At 38.6% G+C, this 21,532-nt stretch overlaps 1 protein-coding gene across 2 annotated transcripts in view; it reads right to left on the bottom strand.

The window, feature by feature from the left end:
* LOC148117668 (uncharacterized) overlaps window positions 1-15,752 on the bottom strand; it is a 59,427-nt gene extending 43,675 nt beyond the window's left edge. The window contains exon 1 of one of the 2 annotated variants that reach the window (XM_087902256.1): window positions 15,623-15,752. In XM_087902256.1, coding sequence (XP_087758382.1) covers window positions 15,623-15,625 — 3 coding nt within the window. In that variant the 5' untranslated portion in view covers window positions 15,626-15,752. Of the gene's footprint in view, window positions 1-15,580 lie in introns of both variants that reach the window. The other variant, XM_087902254.1, reaches the window with a different exon arrangement.
* Between the last annotated feature and the right edge of the window lie 5,780 nt (window positions 15,753-21,532).

The raw sequence follows: 21,532 nt of genomic DNA, 5'->3' as shown, positions 1-21,532 counted from the left end.
TGAGACCACTTTCTTAGGTAAATTAGACATTAGCGTCTAGAATTTTAAATTTTTAGGTCCAAAACTTCAGAAACTTAAAAGCAAATAAATACACTGTTTTTTGAGATTTTAAAGATCATTTCCTTTTCTCATTGACATAATTTTTGAAGCTATTTGCCTTTCCTGACTCAGCATTTACTTATAGTAAACTTAAAGTTCAAGAACATTTATTCTTGCTTCATTATTTGTACTAATTTTACATGTGGTTACATTAACAACCAGGTATGAGAGTAAGCTCAGTGGAGTCTCTCTAAACTACAATATCCTTGGTGGGAGCCACAACTCAGGGCAACCAAAAAACAGGCTGTTAACAGGATCTGATATTATCTGACTTTCACTGTGGCAAAGGTTTGCTCTGTTAGGATTGCAGAATAGTCTGTTCATTTCTGTAGAAGTCTGTTAACTTACTGTTTTGTTTTGGATCTAACATTTGTTATACCATTTTAGAAAAATTTCATGTTTTATTCACAAGACATAAATTCCTTTGAGTATATCTTAAATACATATTTAAAAACATGTTCTTTGTTTTATTAGATGAATGCATATGTGCTGATTATTTCAGTATTTATAGAATTAGAGTCTTACTAAAATTTGCTAAATGTCCTCATTTAGTGGATTTGCTCATTTAGTGCTAGCATCCTAAACAGCAAAATACAATCTAGGCCATGTTTTTTAGATGTCACCACAACTGACAGAAACCCCACTCAATAATTTTGTAAGCTTTGTAATTCAGTATAGAAAAGTTTGACGTTATAATAAAAATTTTTGTATGTATAGTCTTTTAAGTAGCCCTATCCCTTTTAAAATAAACTGAGTAAAATTACCTTGAACAGATCTGTCATTTGAAACCAAATAAAATAAAAAAAATTCATTTAAAAAATAAAAAAATATCAAGTCCAAATGGATCAAAGACCACAGCATAAAGCCAGGGACACTGAACCCTATAGAAGAGAAAGCAGGAAGTATGCTTGAATGCATTGGCACAGGGAACCACTTCCAAAATAGAACCCCAGCTGTACAGAAACTGAGGAAAACAATTAATAAATGGAACCGTTTAAAACTGAAAAGCTTCTGTAAAGCAAAGGACATGGTCAACAACACAAAAAGACTGCATACAGAATGGAAAAAGATCTTCACTAACAGCACAACAGACAGAGGTCTGATCTCTAAAATATACAAAGAACTCAAGAAATTGAACACCAAAAGACCACATAATCCAATAAAAAAGTGGAGTACAGACCTAAACAGAAAATTCTCCATAGAGGAATCTAAAATGGCTGAAAGACACTTAAGGAAATGTACAACATCCCTAGTCATCAGAGAAATGCAAATCAAAACAACTCTGAGATTTCATCTTACACATGTAAGAATAGCCAAGATCAAAAACACTGATGACAAATTCTGCTGGAGTGGTTATGGGAAAAGGGAACACTTTTGCATTGCTGGTGGGAATGCAAGCTGGTACAACCCCTTTGGAAGTCAGGGTGGCAATTTCTCAAAAAAAATGGAAACAACCTTCCTCAAGACTCAATAATAGCACTTTTAGGCATATATCCAAAAGATGCTCAATTATGCCACAAAGACATGTGCTCAACTATGTTCATAACAGCTTTGTTTGTCATAGCCAGAACCTGGAAACAACCTAAATGCCCCTTGATAAAATGAATAAAAAAAAATCAAACCCTGTGGTACATTTAAACAATGGAGTACTAAACAACAGAAAGAAATAACAACAGCTTGAATTTTGCAGTAAAATGGATGAAATTAGAAAATATTATTTTGAGTGAGATAACCCAGACACAGAAAGGCAATTATCACATGTACTCACTCATGGGTGGTTTTTAAACATAAAGCAAAGAAAGCCAACCTACAATCCACACTCCCAGAGAACTTAGACAACAATGCAGACACTAAGAGTAACTTACATTGATCTAACCTACATCGAAAGTAGAAAGTATAAATAGACAAGACCTCCTGAATAAATTGGGAGCATGGGGACATTGGGGGAGGGTTGAAGGGAAGATGGGTGATGGGAGCAGAGAAAAATGTAGAGCTTAATAAATATCAATTAAAAAAGGAGAAAAGAAAAAAATAAATAATAAAAAAGTAAAATGAGGTAACTCCATGACAGCTGGGAATTGAACTCAGGACCTTTGGAAGAGCAGGCAATGCTCTTAACCTCTAAGCCATCTCTCCAGCCCCTGTGGATAGTTTTTGTTCATTTATTTTTTCCCCAAGAGAGAGTTTCTCTGTGTAGCCACTCTGGCTGTCCCAAAACTTTCTTTGTAGAATAGTTTGGCCTCAAAGAAATAACTAATAAGTTTGGGAAAATCAGAGGAATAACACCAGAGTTTCTCCTGTATTCCACACATATATACATGCATATTGTGAATTAGCTCGATATAGGAAATAACCAGGCCACCTTAAGGATAACAATTATGTTTTTAATGGTTACAATGGGAAACTCACACCGCAAGAATGGGAAGTCCAACATTCTCCGTGTCGTCAAGAATTACGCAGAGAGAGCAATCACCTGGTAAGTCCCAGTTTTCTTCCTGGGTTCCAGGTAGCCATGCCTTAACTAGGCATGATTGGTTATTAGAGCTTCCACATCATATGCACATACACAATCATATGCATACATACATCTTCACACAAATATACAATTGCAGCTACAAACATAAATACAAATCAATACTAACTTTGCTTGTGTAGTTTTCTAAATGTTTATGTATGCCTATTTATATTTCTAACACGAACATTGCCAGCTATTGAGTAGGTTTTACATAAAAATGAAGTCACTGTTCCATGAGTACCAAGGTTTTTGGTAAACTAAATCCCATTTCTAAGTAACGTCTATGTTGAAATTATTCTCTTATGTACTCTAAAGATTTGTTACTCAAATGGGTTCAATAAAACTCTGACTGGCCATAAGCTGCGCATGAGACAGAGGGAGGAAGACATAAATGTGCCATGCTGATAAATGTTCTACCAATAGAAGATACTAAATAAGGAATATAGGTTAATTTAAAATGTAAGAGCAGGTTAGTAATAACTATGATCTTTTGGGTAAGTATTTTCAGTTCTTAAAATCATAAAAGCTTCTGTGTGGTAATCATGTGCTGGCAGTTAGGAAAGTTGTCAAACTCTCTTGACAAATGGCATTCCAATGTGTAGCCAAAATTTTCACATAAAATCTAAAATAACTTGGAAAAAATTCTAAACAACTGAAAACATAGACAAATGCAGCGTCTTTGTAACTGCCTTCTCTTTGGTGGGTTATGCTTGCTAGCAGTGACCAGAGGCTTGCTTCCTTTAACACAGGACTTCATGACTCAGTTTGAAACTGAGGTGCTACACTCATTTAGTTTAAGATTTTTGAAGGTGTCATACAGCACAACAATGTCATTGCCCTGGAGAGGAAAAGACTGGGACCAAAGTCACTTATGTCAGGGTAAGATAGCTAGTCTCAGAAAGGAATTTCTAAAAGCCTGAAAATATGACTGTCTAGAACTGATAGGACTTCCCCAGAGAGAATTCACTCTACACATTTGAGAGATTAATAAAGAAAATCTCTTTAATTATATGTTACACCCATCTCTGGCTACAGCTCAAAGAGCAGCCAGGCTAGAAGAGATTCTGCATTCCACGTGTTGTCATCCTTGCATCTTTTAGGTTCAGGCTCCATGCTCTGAACACTTTAAATAGGGACAGAAGACTGCGAGTCTACCCACTTAGGCAGAAGGGAGACTTGCAAGGTAAAATATTCCTGGAAATATTTCCTACATACACTGGTGACCTTAACCAGCAGAACTGTCCTCAGTGACAGGATTGAGAGACAGAGGTCCACAGGATGAGGAAAATAAGAAAAATATAAGGTAGAAAAGAAATCAAAACTTTTTTGGAGAGTCTTGCAGAAACTATGTCTCATTCCAAGTAATTTTCTTAAGAAGAGTAACACTGGGCTGGAATGATGGCTCAGTGGTTAACTTCAATGGCTGTTCTTTGAGAGCACCTGAGTTGACTTCCAGCATGCACATTGCAGCTCACAACTGCATGTAAATTCAGTTCCAGAGGATCTGATACCTGCACACCAACAAATATGAAATAAAGTTGAATAAATCATGAAAATAGTTTAAAAATAAAAATGAGACCACCTTGTATACTACCTTCCAGGAAGGAAATGGGGGACCTCTATAAAGTCAGCAGAGAGTATCATATAATGCCCAAAACTCAGGACGAGGGTAATCAAGCAAAGCTGTATAAGGGGAACACAGGTATTTTCAAGAACATTACAGGGCTGGAGAGATGGCTCAGCCATTAGAGGCTAGGCTCACAACCAAAAATATAAGAACATTACTGACTAAGCCCATAGTTGTCAGTGGGACTGATACATGTAGCCCCATTAGGTAGGAAGAATTTGATTTTCAAGATCTGAAACAATCCCTGCACAAACATGCTGGGCCGGAACAGAGAGAGACAGAGAGAGAGAGAGAGACAGACAGAGAGACAGAGAGACAGAGACAGAGAGATCTTTTATATTCTCACACCTCAGGCTCTAAGTGAAGTGGTGGCTCCCAAGGCTCAAGTTCCAGGCTACTTCTGTCTCTGCCAAGGATATCTTTTTTCCTTGTGTGAGGGTCTAAAGTGAAAATCTTCTTGATAGGGCCATTCCTCAACATAACAATGTTTTCCTTTACAAATACTTGTTACCTTGCCCATCTATCAGTACTCTGCTTTTCTCAAAAAGAAAAGTGAATCTATGGTGCACCAGGCTTGAATGTTGGTTTTGACCCTGTAATGCCTCCATGAGCAGCTTGATAGAGGCTGGTTCTTTAATATGGAGATGGACCTTGTGGGCAGTTGTAAACCAATAATGCCTCCTTTGAAATGGTTTGAGCCATATGTCTAGATGATCCTAGATAACCAACATGCATCCTAGCAACTTAATCTCTAGTAGGCCTTGTTAGCAAATACTTATCTTTGGGGTATTGCTGTGGTATAATCCTCTTGTACACTGTAAAAAAAATTGCCATTTGAACTGGTTTGATAAAACACTGATTTAGGCACAGACTGTGCAGAAAGTCAGGCTGGAAATTCCAACTGAGGATGCTAGGGAGGAGAAGGTGGAGTCAGGTGCATGTGGAGAATGCCATACTGAGAGAAGTTAACAAACTACATGGATAAACATAAATAATAATTAGAGGTAAATTTCAGTTCAAGAGCTAGTTAGTAATAAGCCTAAGCTACTATTTGTAACTAATATTAAGCTCCTGGGTCAGTTGTTTGTGAAGCAGCTGCTACATGCTTGTGAATTTCTGGTGGGGCAGAAACATCCGCCTACAAAAGGCCCCCAAAGAAATGATAGGATAAACGTGTAGATTATTGAATCTACTTTACAAAGAATAAAGGAGGTCAAAGATATTATAAGATAAAAGGGGAGATTGTTGAATCAACTTTTAAAAAACAACTACTTATTTTAAATATTTTACATTGATATGGATGTTTATAGTTGATAAAAACTTGAGATTATTTTTGTTGAAACACGCTGTCCATACATTTATATTCTTGTCCAAGATATTTTACCAAATACAACTCACTTTACAATGTAATGAGAATTTCTAGTCCTTGAAAGTTACTATTACCAACTAATTAGGACATACAGAAATGAATGTTAGTAGTTAGTCCCCTATTTCCATTGAAATTATACTCATGTTAGGTATGTTTTCAAGGTCATACAGAATGTTGTGAGCTGATTCAAATGTACATACTTTAGAGGAAATGTTTGATGAAGTAAGAAATTTTTGCCTCATTGGGGATTACAGGTTACTTTTGAAAAAAGTGCAAATACAAAGAGGAGATTCTATTAATAATCTAGGATATAAAATACTTCTACCTTCAGGTGTTCACTGTAATTAGTGTCCTCTCTGCAGGTGTTTCAAGTCTGTTTAAAGGTCATCAGTGCTCCATGAACCCTTAAATCTTGGATTGTCCATGAAAACCCCAAGGCAGAAGAATCCCCAGCAAACTCCCGGAGAGTTTGTGTTCTAACCAGATAGCAAGCAAGGGTAGTTCCTATTTTTTCAACCTGATTGTTGTTGATTCTACTATTAACATAATCATACTGTATCCACAGTCCAGAGGCAGAGAATGATAAATGGCCCTGGTCCTTATTACAAAATCCAGTACCTATTTAATGTACTAGTGCTATCAATCCTGGAAGGAATAAGGGACTTCTCATCTCAAGGAACTTAATATACAAGCTAATCTCTCATAAGCACACCCCAGAGAATAACATGATCTAGGTAAGCCCTCAAAGGTGGGCCTAGAAGAGTCACCCTTGCCTGAATCTAGGTCTTATCATGTTGAAAATCAGTATCAACCATCAAACAAAATTAATAAAATTTTCTGAACAGACAGAAAGAAAACCTTGCTTTTTTAGTGATATTTCAAATATCAATGAGCCAGGTTAATCAAAGCAGAGGTCCTGAAATTCAGACTATGTCTCTTTTACTAATTTTGGGTGTCATCAATTGATCCCTGTGAAAATAGCTGAATATGGCAGTAAAGCAAAGAAAATCTCATTGAATTCAAGTCAGTGTACACAACTACTGCCTGATTTCTAGGGCAAACTAGTGGGGTTATGGGGAAAAAAGGTGTGTGCCACCACTACATGGTGAGTATGGCTGATCAGTGCAACTGCTTTACTCTCTGATCTTCAGGCAAGTTTTATTTATTAAAATACAGATGATCTATCAGCACATCTATTAACTAAATGATAGTTGCTTAAACTGGAAATTTTACAAAAAGCTGACAGGAAAGTACTGGAAATGTGACAGTGGGCTGATTTTCAGAAGTATTACTACAAAATTAAGATTCAAACAGGAGTGGGAAACTACAAAAGCATGACAGCATGAATAATGACACGAGTTTTTGAAATATTTTGTATTCCTTCAAAGGAATTCATTTAAGAGCCTCTAACATTCACTCAAATAAAAACTAATTCATTTGTCACTAAGGACAGGTCTAACTACTGAAATCAGTGAACTCAATGAAAATATGATGAAATAGAAGACAACTTGGTTTACCATGTTTCAATGAAAAGACAACATAATAGGTGCTGTAGATGAAGCTTGCCAAGTTGGTGGAGAATTTGCCCTGCATTCACATCACCAAAAACATGTGTAGCAGCTGTGGTAGTGGTGTACACTTTGAATCCCAGCAATTCTGGAAACTTAGAAGGATCAGAAGTTCAAGGATTCACAGGAGGTCACAATTAGTCTGGGCTACCTGAGAGCCTGTCTCAAAATACTAAACTAAACAAACAATAGCAATAATATCATCACAGACAAGATGAAACAAATCTGTGACAGGCAAAATATTGAGGAAGAGGAGCAAAATCCCAACAATAAAGAGCACTGATTCCTTTTCTAAGGGGTGTGGAATAATTTCCAATATCCACATAGAAACCAACAACCATCTTTAATTCCATTTGCAGGGATTCACTCACTAGGTAAGAGAAATGCAAGTGGTACACAGACATACATGTAGGCAACAGGATTCCATAAATAGCTACTGAAATATAGACAAGGAAACCCCAGGATTTCTGGCTATGTTTAATCTTGTGTACACCTCATTTTTAGCCCAGGGTCCCTGAATCCATGGCAAACACCAAACTGATCCTAAAAACCAAGCTGGCTAAGCAAGTCTAATGTTGTGAAAACACAAGGCACTAGATTTTCCCTACATGGACAACAATGTGTTCTCAGGGGCCTAGAAGAACCTACTCCAGAACTGCAACAAAATTGTATTCCCTAATTTGCAATGGTCTTGATCTTCTTGGTACATTATAGCTGTTATAGAATAGTAATAATAGCTTCACTTAAATACAGGTAATGTCTTCATGCTTTCATAGGTCTGAAAATGTATCTTGAATTAAACTAATCTGAACTCAAAAAATCTATCTTCCAACTGAAGAATAGGAAACATCCTTCCTAATGACTGTCTAGTTGTAAGCAAGAGCTACATTTCTTAACAGATTTCACATCTGTTACAATAAACAATCATTTATTTAGACATATACAAGGTAAGAAATAACTGGAAGAAAAATGATATTTTCCAGGTACTGATGTATAATCCCAGCTCTTAGAAGTTAGCAAGATTTCCCCAAGTTTCAGAATAGCTGGGGTTACAAAAATGAATTCCAGGAATGTTACTGAGAAAAGTTAACTCAAATATAGCAGTTACTTTATTCAATAGAAGTTTAACAACAATGTAAATATTATTTAGCTAAGATATTTTGTTGACTTTGTGACAAAAAGTAATATATTTTCTTAAGTACAGACATGATAGCATCCATAAGAAAAGCTTCAGTCTTTATTGAAAGGTAAGATACATGAATAAAAAACCTTAAAAATTAAGAAATGAAGTAATCTAAAAAGACAACTACCCTACTGTGAGAAAAGCCACAGTGAACTAAAAAACAATACAAATAATTTTTAAGCAAACACTTGATCTATTTACTGAAACAATAGTGAAGAAAACACATTTTCCAGTATTACACAAGTATTTCTAATTTTGTTGTGGTTGTTATGGCATTTGCTCCCCCCATTTTTATTATATTTTTATTGATTCTTTTTAAAAATATTTATTTATTTATTAAGTATACAATATTCTGCCTGTGTGCATGTCTTCAGGCCAGAAAAGGGCACCAGACGTAATTGCAGATGGTTGTGAGCCATCATGTGGTTACCAGGAATTGAATTCAGAACCTTTGGAAGAGCAGGCAATGCTCTCAACCACTGAGCCATCTTTCCAGCCCCTAAACAAGTATTTCTAGGGAGGGAGCAGCTCAGTGGTAGAAGAACTGCTAGCAGAAGCCCTGCTGGGTTTCACTCCCAGTGCAAAAATTACCTAGAATAATGGAAAATAAAAGATATCCCAAAATCATTGTTGTAAAAGCAAATAAAATTTTCAAAAGGAAAGTCAAGTAATAATGATGACTTAGTACTATTTTCTGTAGATGTGGGCCATGAAGGACCAAAAACAAGCAGAAATCACATAGATCTAAGGAAAATCAAGAGCATCCTTCAACTCTGAATCTAAACCAATGCAGTATGAAAAAAGATGCAACACTGTCACATTTTACATATAGAAATCATGAGCTGGACAGTGATTGTGTGAGGATAAGAGCATCAAGACAGGGTCATCCTTGGGTGCATATGGAAGTCAAGGCCACCCACCCCTACTAAAGACTAGGGAGCAAAATAAGTAATTATGACAAAAAATTTTTAGACCACACGTTATTCTATTTTTTCATAGCACAACAAGCATTGATATTTAGTGGTCATACTAAAATGATCTCAGTCAGATGTGGCAGATCATACGATAATCCCAGGGTTATGGAATCAGAGGCAGGCAAATCTCTGAGTTTGAAGCCAGCCTGTTCCTCTCAACAATGCCAGGCCCTCCAACGTTACATATCACCACTAATTCAAAGAACCTAAAACAAAGGATAAGCATGCTGGTTCTTGCCCTCATTACCAGCACTTGGCATTAGGATCTGTCTGTGAGTTCAAGGCCAGGTTGAACTACATGCAATTTCCATGACAGACTGGACTACAAAGAATGTATCCAAAAATCAAATCAAAGTCTATTTTAATTACATCAAAACATTAAAAATCTTTATAATTTATGTCTGAGTCTTTAAAATATCATAGTCTTCAACTGTTACAATATATTATGGTATTGATAAAGGCTCAAAATGATTCAAAATGATTCTGCTGAGTCATAGTCTGCAAATTTTTATTTTATTTATCCAGTCGACCAGAACAGACTAGTTCTAGGAGGTCAGAACTTTTCAGAACATGCTGCTAGCTCATACAAATAAAATATAACAAATGGAAGAAAAAATCCAGTCCTGTGTAAATATATTCACCATACATATACTGAGTGTTCTTTAAAGGCTAACACTGGTTTGGAAAGTTTCTTTGTGGAAGTATATGTGTGTGTATGTGTGTGTGTTTGTGTGTAGGTATGTGTATTTGTGATGAGTGTGTATATGTTGTATGTCCTTATGTTTGTTTATATTTGTGTACATGTGTGAGTATGTATATATGCTATATGATTACGCTTGTGTGTGTTTCTCTTTGAGTAATGTTTGTGATTTAGTGTGTGGTGAATGTTTATGGGTATTCTGTATATGTGTTAGTAATGTGCATCTGAGAGAGAAGTGTATGTATGAGATTTGTGTGTGTATTTGATGTGTGAATCCTGGAATATGCTATACCTCATATGTAAAGGCCAATGTACAGGTTTTAAGAAATGATTCTCTCTACCATTGGAACAAATTTATTGTACATGTATGTCAGTGTGCATTGATGGGATGAATCATCTCAAGAGCTCACAAATACATGTAGTCAAAGTATTAAAAACAATTACTGGCACATCAAGTCAGTGCAAATATACTTGGATGATTGCTTTCCAAACATGCAAAAGCTAACTCAGGTTTATTACCAAAATATTTTAGGTCAACTTTATAAATGGCAAGATTTTAGTATTAAAATTAAACCCAGGGGATGGAGAGATGGCTCAGAGGTAGGGAGCACTGCCGGGTCTTCCAGAGAACCCAGGTTCAATTCCTAGCACTCACATGGCAGCTCACAACTGTCTGTAAATCCAGTTCCAGGAAATATGACACCTTCGCACAGACACACATACAGAAACACCAATGCACATAAAATAAAAATAAATAAATCATTTTTAAAAAAGAAAATAAATCCAAAGAAACAGTGGCTAGAATCACCAAAATTTAGTATATTCACTGGTGTATACATTTGCTAACATCAGTATGATACTTCTTTAGTACAAAACATTAACTAGAGGCCTTTGCCACAGGACAAAGATGCAGTTTAAAATGCATAAAAGCTATAATACAATCTATTAGCATGAGCAGGTGATGGGGAAATCCTCACATTTTAAAAAGAATACAGAACGCATATACTAATATGAGAAATTTTTACATGATGCCTAGTAAAGAGGTCCTGCTTCTGTGAAACTTTCTGGAGCTGCAAATTACAAATACCTACATTAAATCTTTTTCTTTTAGTATTCCATTTGCTAGGCTCTGACTGCTATCTGTTATTATTCAAAGTAATGTGGATATCATTCAGTAAGCTGTAGTAAGCTCTTCTTGCAATCCTAACAAGGAGCCATGTTTGGTTACCATTATTCCACACATGTTGAACTTTAAAAAAAAATATAACCCATTTCAATACCCCAAACATGTGCATGGCACAATTGATGTCATCAAATGTCCTCAGTCTCTGCAGAACTTGTCACATACCTTTCATTGGCTGAAACACATTTCTTACTAACCCTAAAAGGAGTAAACACAGCTCTTAGATTCTGAATCTAACATAAGAATTCAGAAAAGTACGTGGCATATAACCACATCTCTCAGAAGCTGGCAGGAAAACTACCATGAATATTGGCCTGCTGAGCTAGAAAACAAAATAAAAACAAAAAAGTCCATTCAGGGTAGTAAGAGCAGTCCTAGGAATTTCAAGTCACAGTCCCTGAAGGACTCTTATACCTTAGAATAGCATGAACTGAGCAATACTTTAAGTGCTTCACTCTGGTTCCTGTTTGGGAAATAAATTCTACAGCTTATACAGCTATTATAAAAATCAAAATGGCAGTTCATCAGAAAATTGAGAATAGATCTACCTCGAGATACTGCTATACCACTCTTGGGCATATGCACAAAAGATGCTTCATCATTTAGTTCGTTTTTTTTTTAATCTTTGGCACTTTAAGAGGCCTACCACTAGATTTCTAAATAAATCACATGGAGGTTTATTCTTACCTATGAATGCCAAGCCTTAGCTTGGATTCTTTTTACATGGCTTTTGTCAACTTAAATTGTACCATCTATCTTTTGCCTCTGGGCTTTTATCTTTCTTTATTCTATATACCTTTATTTACTTATTAATCTGCATAACTGGGTGACTAGACCCTGATGTCTGTCTCTCCTTGTCTTGTTCCTGGATACTTCTCTCTTTCGCTTTCTACTTATTCTTGCTGAACAACAGCCACACCTATCCCAATTTTACATATCGATAGGCTATTCAGATATTTATTAGACCAATCAAGTATTTTCAACAGGTAAAGTCACACAGCTACACAGAGTTAAACAAATGCAAAATAAAGGAATTCAAGAAAATCTCTCATACAAATATTCCACAGCATACACAAACACAACACATCTAATATTCCACAACAATTCCACATTGTGCCTAAACTAAAATGAAAGGTTTGGACTTTTTCACTTAACTACATACAACAATCCATTTATCAAGATACTTAATCATATTTAAAATATTCATTACTTTTGTATTTAGCAAGTTTAGAGAAAATACTCTATTACCTACCCTATTTTAGTAATTCAAAACTTTTTCACCTAATTTACTTTCCATCATAAGTAAGGAAAACTATAAATCTAATTGGTCAGTCTTCTGCTCCATCACAGATCCCAGAAGGATGTAATATTACCTGACATCAGAGAATTCTGACTGCCTGGACAGTCACTGGAATTTTCTCGGCAACCATGGGCCATCAATCTTTAACCTACAGGCCTAGAGTATCTGATAGACTTGTCAGTGAAGCAGGAAATTTGAAGGACTGTCCCAGCTTGTACTGGCAAATTTTATCAGTTACTTTCCTCTGTGACTTTCAGAAAGTCTTGCAGACTCTCTGGTGTAGCAGGAACCTTGAAGACCATCCTGGTGTGGGAGAATTATCTGTATTCTGTCAATCATATTTTAATAAAACGCTGATTGGCCAGGCAGGCTGTATAGGCAGGAAAGCCAGACAGGAAGTAGGGGTGGAGCAAAGAGACTGGGAGTATTCTGGAAGCAGAACCTCCCTAGCCACTCCTGCGCAGACCACCGAAGAGGCAACATGTAAGCTGTCACACTGAGAAAGGTACTGAGCCCATGTGGCTAACATAGATAAGGATAATGGGGTAATATATGTTATAAGTGTTAACAAGAAGCCTGACCTAATGAGCCAATCAGCTTTATAACCTTATGGAGTCTTGTGCGTGATTTTCTTTGGGGCCTGCCTGCTGTGGGGTACTGGGCAGGACAGATACCCCAACAAGCCAGCCACACATGTTACACCATCCCACCATGCTTTGACAAATGAAAGCCTACCTGGTGTAGGAGGGTCTCCTGTCTGTATTACTTTTATTGGTTAGAGAGACTGCCTTGGCCTAGTTGATAGGGCAAACTCAGGTAGGTGGGGAAGACAGAACAGAATTCTGAAAGGAAGAAAGCAGAGTCAGAGAGTGCCACCTGCCATGAAGCTGCTAGGTCAGACATGCTGAATCTTTCCCGGTAAGCCATGAGCTCATGGTGACATACAGCTTATTAGAAATGGGTTGAATCAAGATGTGAGAGTTACACAATAAGAGGCTAGAACTAATGGGCCAGGCAGTGATTTAATAAATACAGATTTCTGTGTGGTTTTTTTGGGTATAAGCTAGCCGGGCCAGGGATGCAGCCTACACTCCACTACATCACCTACCTGCTCCTTATTCTGACACACTCATCTTTGGTGATAACAATTTTTTCCTAGACACCTGCCTCTCACCACCCCCAAGGAACAGATGCCTGACATCTCTGGGATGAAAGTACTTGGGATGCCTCTCCAGCCATACCTTTTGCTGAATGTGGACACCTAGCTCTCCCCATTCTCATGATGCCCTGTGCCCACAGGAAGTAGCCAGATTTGAGTCTACATCCCCCAAATCCCAGCTGGCCAGGTCCAGAGTGCTAACTCTCTGGGTCAGGGGGCTAGAATAGATGCAAGGGCTGGGGCATAAGCTCCCAACGTAACATCTTAGACACTTTGGATATAGGGGTGACAGAAAATTGAAGTGGTAAATATGAAAAACATTTAGGTTCTCTTTGGAAAAAAGGATGTAGACTCAAATCTGGCTACTTTCTGTGGAGTGCGCAGAACTACTTCCACAGAATATTTAAGTGAACTCCCAAAAGTGGAAAATGTGTTCTCTTTCCCTTCCTCCCAGTGGTCACGTTCCTGACCGCTTGGGACCAACTGACAGTGCAGAACTCCTATTAAACCTGGAGTTATTTTTTAATTTGGCTTGTTTTGATTTGAGTTGATTGGAATTTTGCATCAGCAGAGAGCTCACATTAGGAATATACTCCTAACAACTTTGATGGTCTCTATATCTTTATTCCCCAATTTAACACATATCCTGCTTTTTTATACTGAGCTCAACATATCTTTAAAGCAAAGAGGTTGATTTAACTCAGCAGGGTTTTTTATTATCCAGTGTCTCCCCACAGCTGTTTCCTTTCCATTAGCATTAAAAAATTTAAAGTTACTAATCCATTCTGTAACCAATATTTGGGTTTCTTAATTACCCAATTCTGTTAACTGAGCATATTTTTAAGATGCCTGATGAAGCAATAATCTAATTAATCCTAAAGACACAGGTCACATTCATAAAGTAGCTACTGTTACTGTGTAACTATGGTTACTTTGTAACTGTTGTTAAAGAAAGACAGACCAGGAATTATAAAACAATCCAGGCATATTAGGGCTTGGAGGAAGCAAGGAGAATGCAAGTATGATGTAGTTGTCAACTGTAAAACTATTTTTTAAACTTGAGACAGACTTTATGGTCATGTACTCCAGAGACTAGGGATTTGTTGCCCTGGTCAGCAGCAGGCTAAGGCCACTTGAGTCAACATAAGAGAACTTGTCTCAGAAATAATTTTTCTAACAGGATGGAAATGCAGCCGTTCTAGAAATAATATGCCTTTCCATTGAGAAATGACTTCACACACGTAGGGTACCAACCTTTAATGCCTCTTTGAAAGGTTTAATAGAGGTTGTTCTTTGATATGGTGATGTGCCTAGTGTCTGGTTTTAAATAAGTGGTGGCTTCTTTGTAATGGTTTGGAGCCAAGTATCTGGACAATCCAATTAAATAATGTGTACCCTAGCATTCTAATCTCTAACAGCTCTGATTAAAACACATTTATCTTTTGTGTGTTTTAGAGGCAGTCCTCCCTCAGCTAAATTCTACTTTGAGAGACTGAACTATGTCCAAGGCATTGGCAAATCCTTTGTATCAGCAATTCTACTCTTCTACGTTGCAGCTTAGAAGTGCAGTGCTACCCAACAGGTGAGATGTCTTGATGTCGTCCACATAGTTAAATTTAACATAAGGTTAAATGCAAAGTGCTCAATATCGAGAAGATACTGGAGAAAATAGGCTTCTCCGACTTTTGCATACTGAAGTTGACAAGAAAAATGTTTGTAGACACAGCACCCTGCTCCCAATTCTCTAAGCGGATTAAGCCAAAAGCACAAAGTTGTTCAGAGTTCTGTCCCTAGGTCTAAGAATTAACAGGACCGCATGGGACATCACAAGGCAGCGAATCTGGCGGCACGTTCCCACACACGGATCCCGGAAGAACACAACATCCTGTCTCCCGCACCTCACCCTCTGCTCCTCCCCATTTGGAGACAGCATTCCTCCGCTCACCATGCTGTCATTTCTCAGCTCGCCAAAGCTCTCAGTTCATCATCTCCCAGCAGTAGCAACTTCACCGCAACACAGGAAACCACCGGTGCCAGCTCCTTGGCAAAATCGAGACAGAATGCGGATGCCCGGAAGAGGCCGGCACGAGTTCTGACTGGCAGGTCACCTGGAGGTCCTGATTGGCTAGTGCGTCCTGAGTGACAAGAACACCTCCCACAGGGCTGAAGTGTACTTAAAGAGACAGCACAGAGGTTTCTGGTCATTCCATCCACCTGAGTCAAAGATCTTTTCTTGACTGGCAGTGATATGCTTTTCAATAGCACTTGCCCCTGGCTATAAAAGCAGATGCCTTCAAAATCTTGCACTCCTGAGGAACTTACCCTTTTTCCTCCAGGACACAACGTGGCTAGCTGGCTTGTACTGTGTACTGTGCTGTGCTAGGTGAGTGCAGGGATTCCCTGTCCCACAGGGGGAAGAATGCCCAGAATATTAACAGCTAAAGAGAATTTTAAGGTCACAAAAGGAGATGATTGTTCATGCTTCTTGCTGAGGTCGGATGAACTGAAGATACTTTTACAAGGTTTACACAGATATTTCACACAACAGAAAAAAGAAAAGCAGGAACCAGATCTGAAACAAATTATAGCTTTTTCCCCCATCAAAAGGCTGGATGATGGCTCCTTTACTTTACCAGTTTTATTACTGAAACTCGACGCAAACTTCAGGAAAATGTATAATAATGAAAAGATCAGTGTTCATGGAAATGTGAATACGTAAGAATAATGGAGCTAGAAGGAATGTCTTCATGAGCACCATTTTTTAGCCTACCAAGCTCATTCCTTTTCTAGCATTAGAGTCCACTTCTTTGGAATTTTGGTGTATGCTGAAAACCAACTTAGACATTGAGCCTCATGGACAGAAAACAACTGAATTCGTCACTTGATCTTAGACAAGAGGCTGAGTAGTAATCTACAGGATTCTTCAATTGCCATTGGTAGGCAGCTATTTTTAGGTGACCAGGACTACAGCTTGTGAGACATTCTAATAAGCCCACTTCCTACTTAAATGATGCGATTCATTCTACCAACCCTGTTCATGTAGAAAATCTTGAAAACTGCAGTTGTATATTTTATTCACCTGACCTTGGAGGGAGACATGCTAGCTAACAATAGTGCTCATGAAGACATCTTTCCTAGCTCCATTATTCTCTATGTATTCAGATTTTCAGGAATACTACCCTCTTTATTATTATTCATTTGCCTGGAGGTTGCTTTGAATTTTAGGGAAAAAAAAAACCCATAAAGCAATGTAGCCATCATCCATCTTTACAATGTGGGAAAGACCTATCTTTTTTTTTTTGAGACAGGGTTTCTCTATAGCTTTGAAACCTGCCCTGGAACTAGCTCTTGTAGAACAGGCTGGCCTCCAACTCACGAAGATCTGCCTGCATCTGCCTCCTTCTTACCTCCCCACTGAGAACTTTCATTAAAGGCATGCACCACCACCACCTGGCAAGACCTATCACCTTGTTTGTGATCTGGTTCCTGCTTTTCTTTTTTCTATTGAAAATCCCTGTGAAAGCTGTGTTAAAAGTACGTTCATTTCATCTGACCTCAGCATGAATCCACAGAACAAGCATCTTCTTTTGTAACTTTAAAACTCTCTCTAGTTGTTAATATTCTGGGCATCCTTTCCCCTGTGGGACAGGAAGTTACTCTATCCAGCTATCTTGGTAAACTGTACAAACTAGCTAGCTACTTTGCATCCAGGAGGAAAAGGAGATGTTGGTTCCAGGGGGTTCGCGCATAGATGAGAACACCACCAAGTCTAGTAAACCAGAAGCAAACTTATTTCCTAGGATCAGAAACCAGATCCTAGGAAAACCAGAAGCAAACTTGAAAATAAAAAATAAAAATAAAACACTGCGGGGCACAGAAGCTTATCAGCTAGCTGAGACCACAGCCAGAGATGGTGTTTGTTAGGCTGTGGCAAAAGGCCGGTTTCTGAACCCACTTTTTACAGTAGGGGCACCAGGCATTTTCTCTGAACAAGAGAAGTTTTACAACCTTGCCCTGACCCTTGGTTTGGTAAGCGGAGACCCTAAAGAGGGGAGTGAGTGCTAATGTCAGTGAGTAATTAGGCACCCATCCTGAAATATGTTTCAGGGGAGATTACTAATGAAAGTCACTAATTGCGAGAAAACAGATATCTTTAGCAATTAGTCAGAAAAGGGGCTGCTTGTAATATTAGAAGGTTAATAAATTAGGATTAACTGGTTCTTGGGCTGAGAACTTAGAAGAACAGCCTTTCACACTATTTTCAGGTAAATCTTCAGATACTGACTGCCATACTTTACAACCTTCATTATCAGAGCTCATTAATTAAACCTTTGTATTTATCCATTGTCTCCTGGTACCTCCGGGTGTAAACCGGTGTCTTATGCCTCTCCTCTGGTGGTGCCAGTTTCCCATAACAGAGACAATGTCTACCCCAGAGGTCACATATCTCTGTCGCCTAAAGGTTAACTCAGTTTACATCTGCCATTTATCAAGGATGGTCAGAACACTGTTCTCAATTTGCAGATAGACATTCTGGCCTTGTAAATATAACAGCCAGTTGTAAAATGACCTATGCTTCCCAAGCATCTGAGAAAATAACTCCTTGTGAATGAATGATCCTTGATCTGCTGAGAAAGCTGCTGATAGGCTGTTCTCATTCTCCTAGACTTATAACTTTATATTTTTTTAATTCTACATTTTTATTTTTGGAATCTACATTTTTATTTTATTTTATTTTTTGCCTGGACTCTTCAGGGGAAAGTTCCTAGGGAGTGCAAGAAGATGACAGTGACTGCTTTTGTAGACAGGGGCAAGTGCATGCATATGTTCTCAGATCTGGAAAAGGATTTTTGATGGGGTGGGAGGAATGGCCAGGAACCAATGTGCTGCCTCTTTAAGCACACTATAACCCTAAGTGAGGTGTTTCCTCCACTCAGGCCTCACTAGCCAATCATACCGTCCAGGTGACCTGCCAGTCAAAGCAGGGCAGGTCTCTTCCAGGCAGTGGCCTCCAGGCTTGACTTTGAGGAGGAGCTGGCGGCAGTGGTTTCCTGTGCTGTGGAGCAGTTGCTTTTGCTGGGCAATGATGAAATGAGAGCTTTGGCGACCCAGAGAACGACAACATGGTGAGCGGGGGGAATGCTGTCTCCAAGTGGGGACAAGCAGAGGGTGAGGTACGGGAGACACTATGGTGCATTCTCCCGGGATCTGGGTGGGAACCTGCCGCCATATTCCCTGTATTGTTAAGTCCCACGTGGTCCCTGCTAACTCTGTGACTTAATCTGCTTAAAGTATTGGGAACAGGAAGCTGTGTGTACAAACACCTTTCTAGTCAACTTCTACAGGATTGTTGCATCCACAAAAAACAAGTTGTCAAACTCAGAGAAGCCTAGATTCTCCATTATCTTTTCAATATTGAGCACTTTGCATTTAGCCTTTAAATATAATTGTTTAGGAGAAGCCCCGCCGGTGCAAGAAATCCAATTATATCAAATCAAACTAAATCAAAATGCCCATTGTTTTATTAAGTAAGACGATCTCAGGTGGCCGACCACATTGTGGGGAGACAGGACAGCAAGGAGCTCATGTTGACCCCAAAAACCATGTGTTCCTCCTCTAGGAGGCCCCTTAAATATCCTGGAATTTGGAGTCCAGAGCGAAGCAACTCCCAGGCCAGGAGCTGGGGCTATGCCCCTTGTCGTGAACCTTACTGAGTGGGCCTTCTGGCCTCACTTAGAGGTCTGCAAGTGAATGACACTCAGAATAGCAGTTCTCTGCTTTATCTGAACTAAGTTTATTGTACAGGCACTTCAAAATCTTATAATTGATCTGGCACAGCAGATAAGCAAGTGTCAATATCGCAAACAAATATACATTATGACACAAGTGTATATTCATTCCACTTCTATCTTATCATATATTTCTAAATCCTAGGTAGGGCATTACTATATTCTATCTAATAAGGCATTGGGGTGTACAACCTGATGATGGTTCGTGGCTCTCGACGTAGATCTCGGGATATCAGCAAGTCTTGATCCGCAAGTAAGAGCTAGTTCTCTGGCTCTTGGAAGATCTCTGGTCCAATGTCTCATTGATTGATTGATTGATTGATTCTCGATGCTGCAGAGTTTCTCTGATGCCTCTCCGACAGAGTCTCTGGCAGATCATCTTGAGAAGGCCTTGTGGTCTTTTTGTCTCAGTTTATATACTATTCTTCAGCAATACCTCCCTCTTTCCTGCGTCACACTCCAGATTAACACTCCTGTCTGCCTGTAGGTCACTCTTATCACTGCACACATTTTCTGCTAGTGCCATTTTCTCCTGGACTTGCACCAGACTTGTCCTTTACAGACTCATCTAGGTTTTGTCCTTACAGACTCATAACAGCCCCCAACTTAATAATAATGTGAATTTAGATTGAAATTTGTGGAGGTTATCAAAGGCATCTCACGTGCTGAGTATCACTTCAGTACTATACTGTAATGTAGAAGAGGAGAATTGGTGATACAAAGGACTTACCAATGCTTAGTGAGTAACTAAGTCTCACAAAGTAGAATTTAGTAGAGGGAGGGCTGTTTCTAAAACACACAAAAGCTAAGAATATGCTAATCAGGGCTGGTAGAGATTAGAATGCTTGGGTACACATTGATCACCAGGATTGCCCAGATACTTGGCTCCAAACCATTTCAAAGAAGCCATCACTGATTTAAAAAAATTCACTAGGCCCATCCAAATATCAAATAACAGACCTCTTACCAAGCTGCTCAAGGAGGCATTACAGAATCACAACCAACCTTTAGGCCTGGTGTGCCTTAAAGTTCTAGTTTTCTTTTTGAGAAAAGCACAGTTCTGCCAAATGGGCAATATGACACCAGGTGACTTCTATTTGAAATGTAAAACACTGTTGTGTGAAGGACTCGTCTGATCAATCAAGCATCAATTTAGGACCTCAGGCAGGGAGAAGGGATGCTCTTGGAAGATCTAGAAACAGCATGGGACCTAAGCCTTGTGAGTTTCCATAAGGACCTGTGTATTGATAATCAAACATAGATACTTCTCTACAAGCAGAAATATGCTTTGGAGCTGGTAATGGTCTGGTGCCAAGGCCTTTGTGGAGGGGTTGCCTCAGCTCTGGAGACCCCAAAAGAGCTCTGGATATCAGTCCCAAGGCCACTCTGCACTAAACAAAGTTTTTGAAATACCCTGTGTTCCCTTTGTGTAGAATTGTTGGATTAGCCTCCTCCTAAATTTGTCTCATTGGATGATAGTTTCTACTGACTTCATATAATTTTTTTCATTTTTCCTCTGGAAGTAGTGTATAAAATGCTAGCTGATGTCTTCTATTTTTTGATTTTCTGAGACAGATCCTCTGGGACAGTTCTGAATATCCTGGAACTCTGTAGACCAGGCTAGCCTTGAACTCACAGAGAAGCTCATGGCTATTTCCCCTGTGTTTTGGGATTAAAGGTGTGTGCCGCTGCCACCTGGCAAAATGTTATTTTTCTTCAGATGCTTACTAGGCATGGGACATATCTTCTGCAACACTTCCCCACCCTATGTTTTTTACCTTTTAGTTGTCCTATCTTTCTCATACCCTGTGACCTTCATTGTCAGTGAAGAACGACCTGATGTAACAGGTCACTGGAGTACTTAAAATATTCTGGGAATATTTTTGCTGTGTATTTCTGCCATCTCCCTAAATGTCTAAACTGGAAAGTTGCCTGTTTGTATTTCAATTGTTCAAAGTGTAATCTTGACCACGAACCTAAGGGATACTTAAGGATATGTTTAACATTTCCTTAAGTGTCTTTCAGTCATTTTAGATTTCTCTGTTGAAAGTTCTCTGTCTAGGTCT

Source organism: Myodes glareolus, chromosome 27 (assembly GCF_982192425.1).
Source record: "Myodes glareolus chromosome 27, mMyoGla1.1, whole genome shotgun sequence".
NCBI lineage: Eukaryota > Metazoa > Chordata > Mammalia > Rodentia > Cricetidae > Myodes > Myodes glareolus.
The sequence above is the reverse complement of the archived record's forward strand: the minus strand, read 5'-3'. Positions and strand labels throughout refer to the sequence as shown.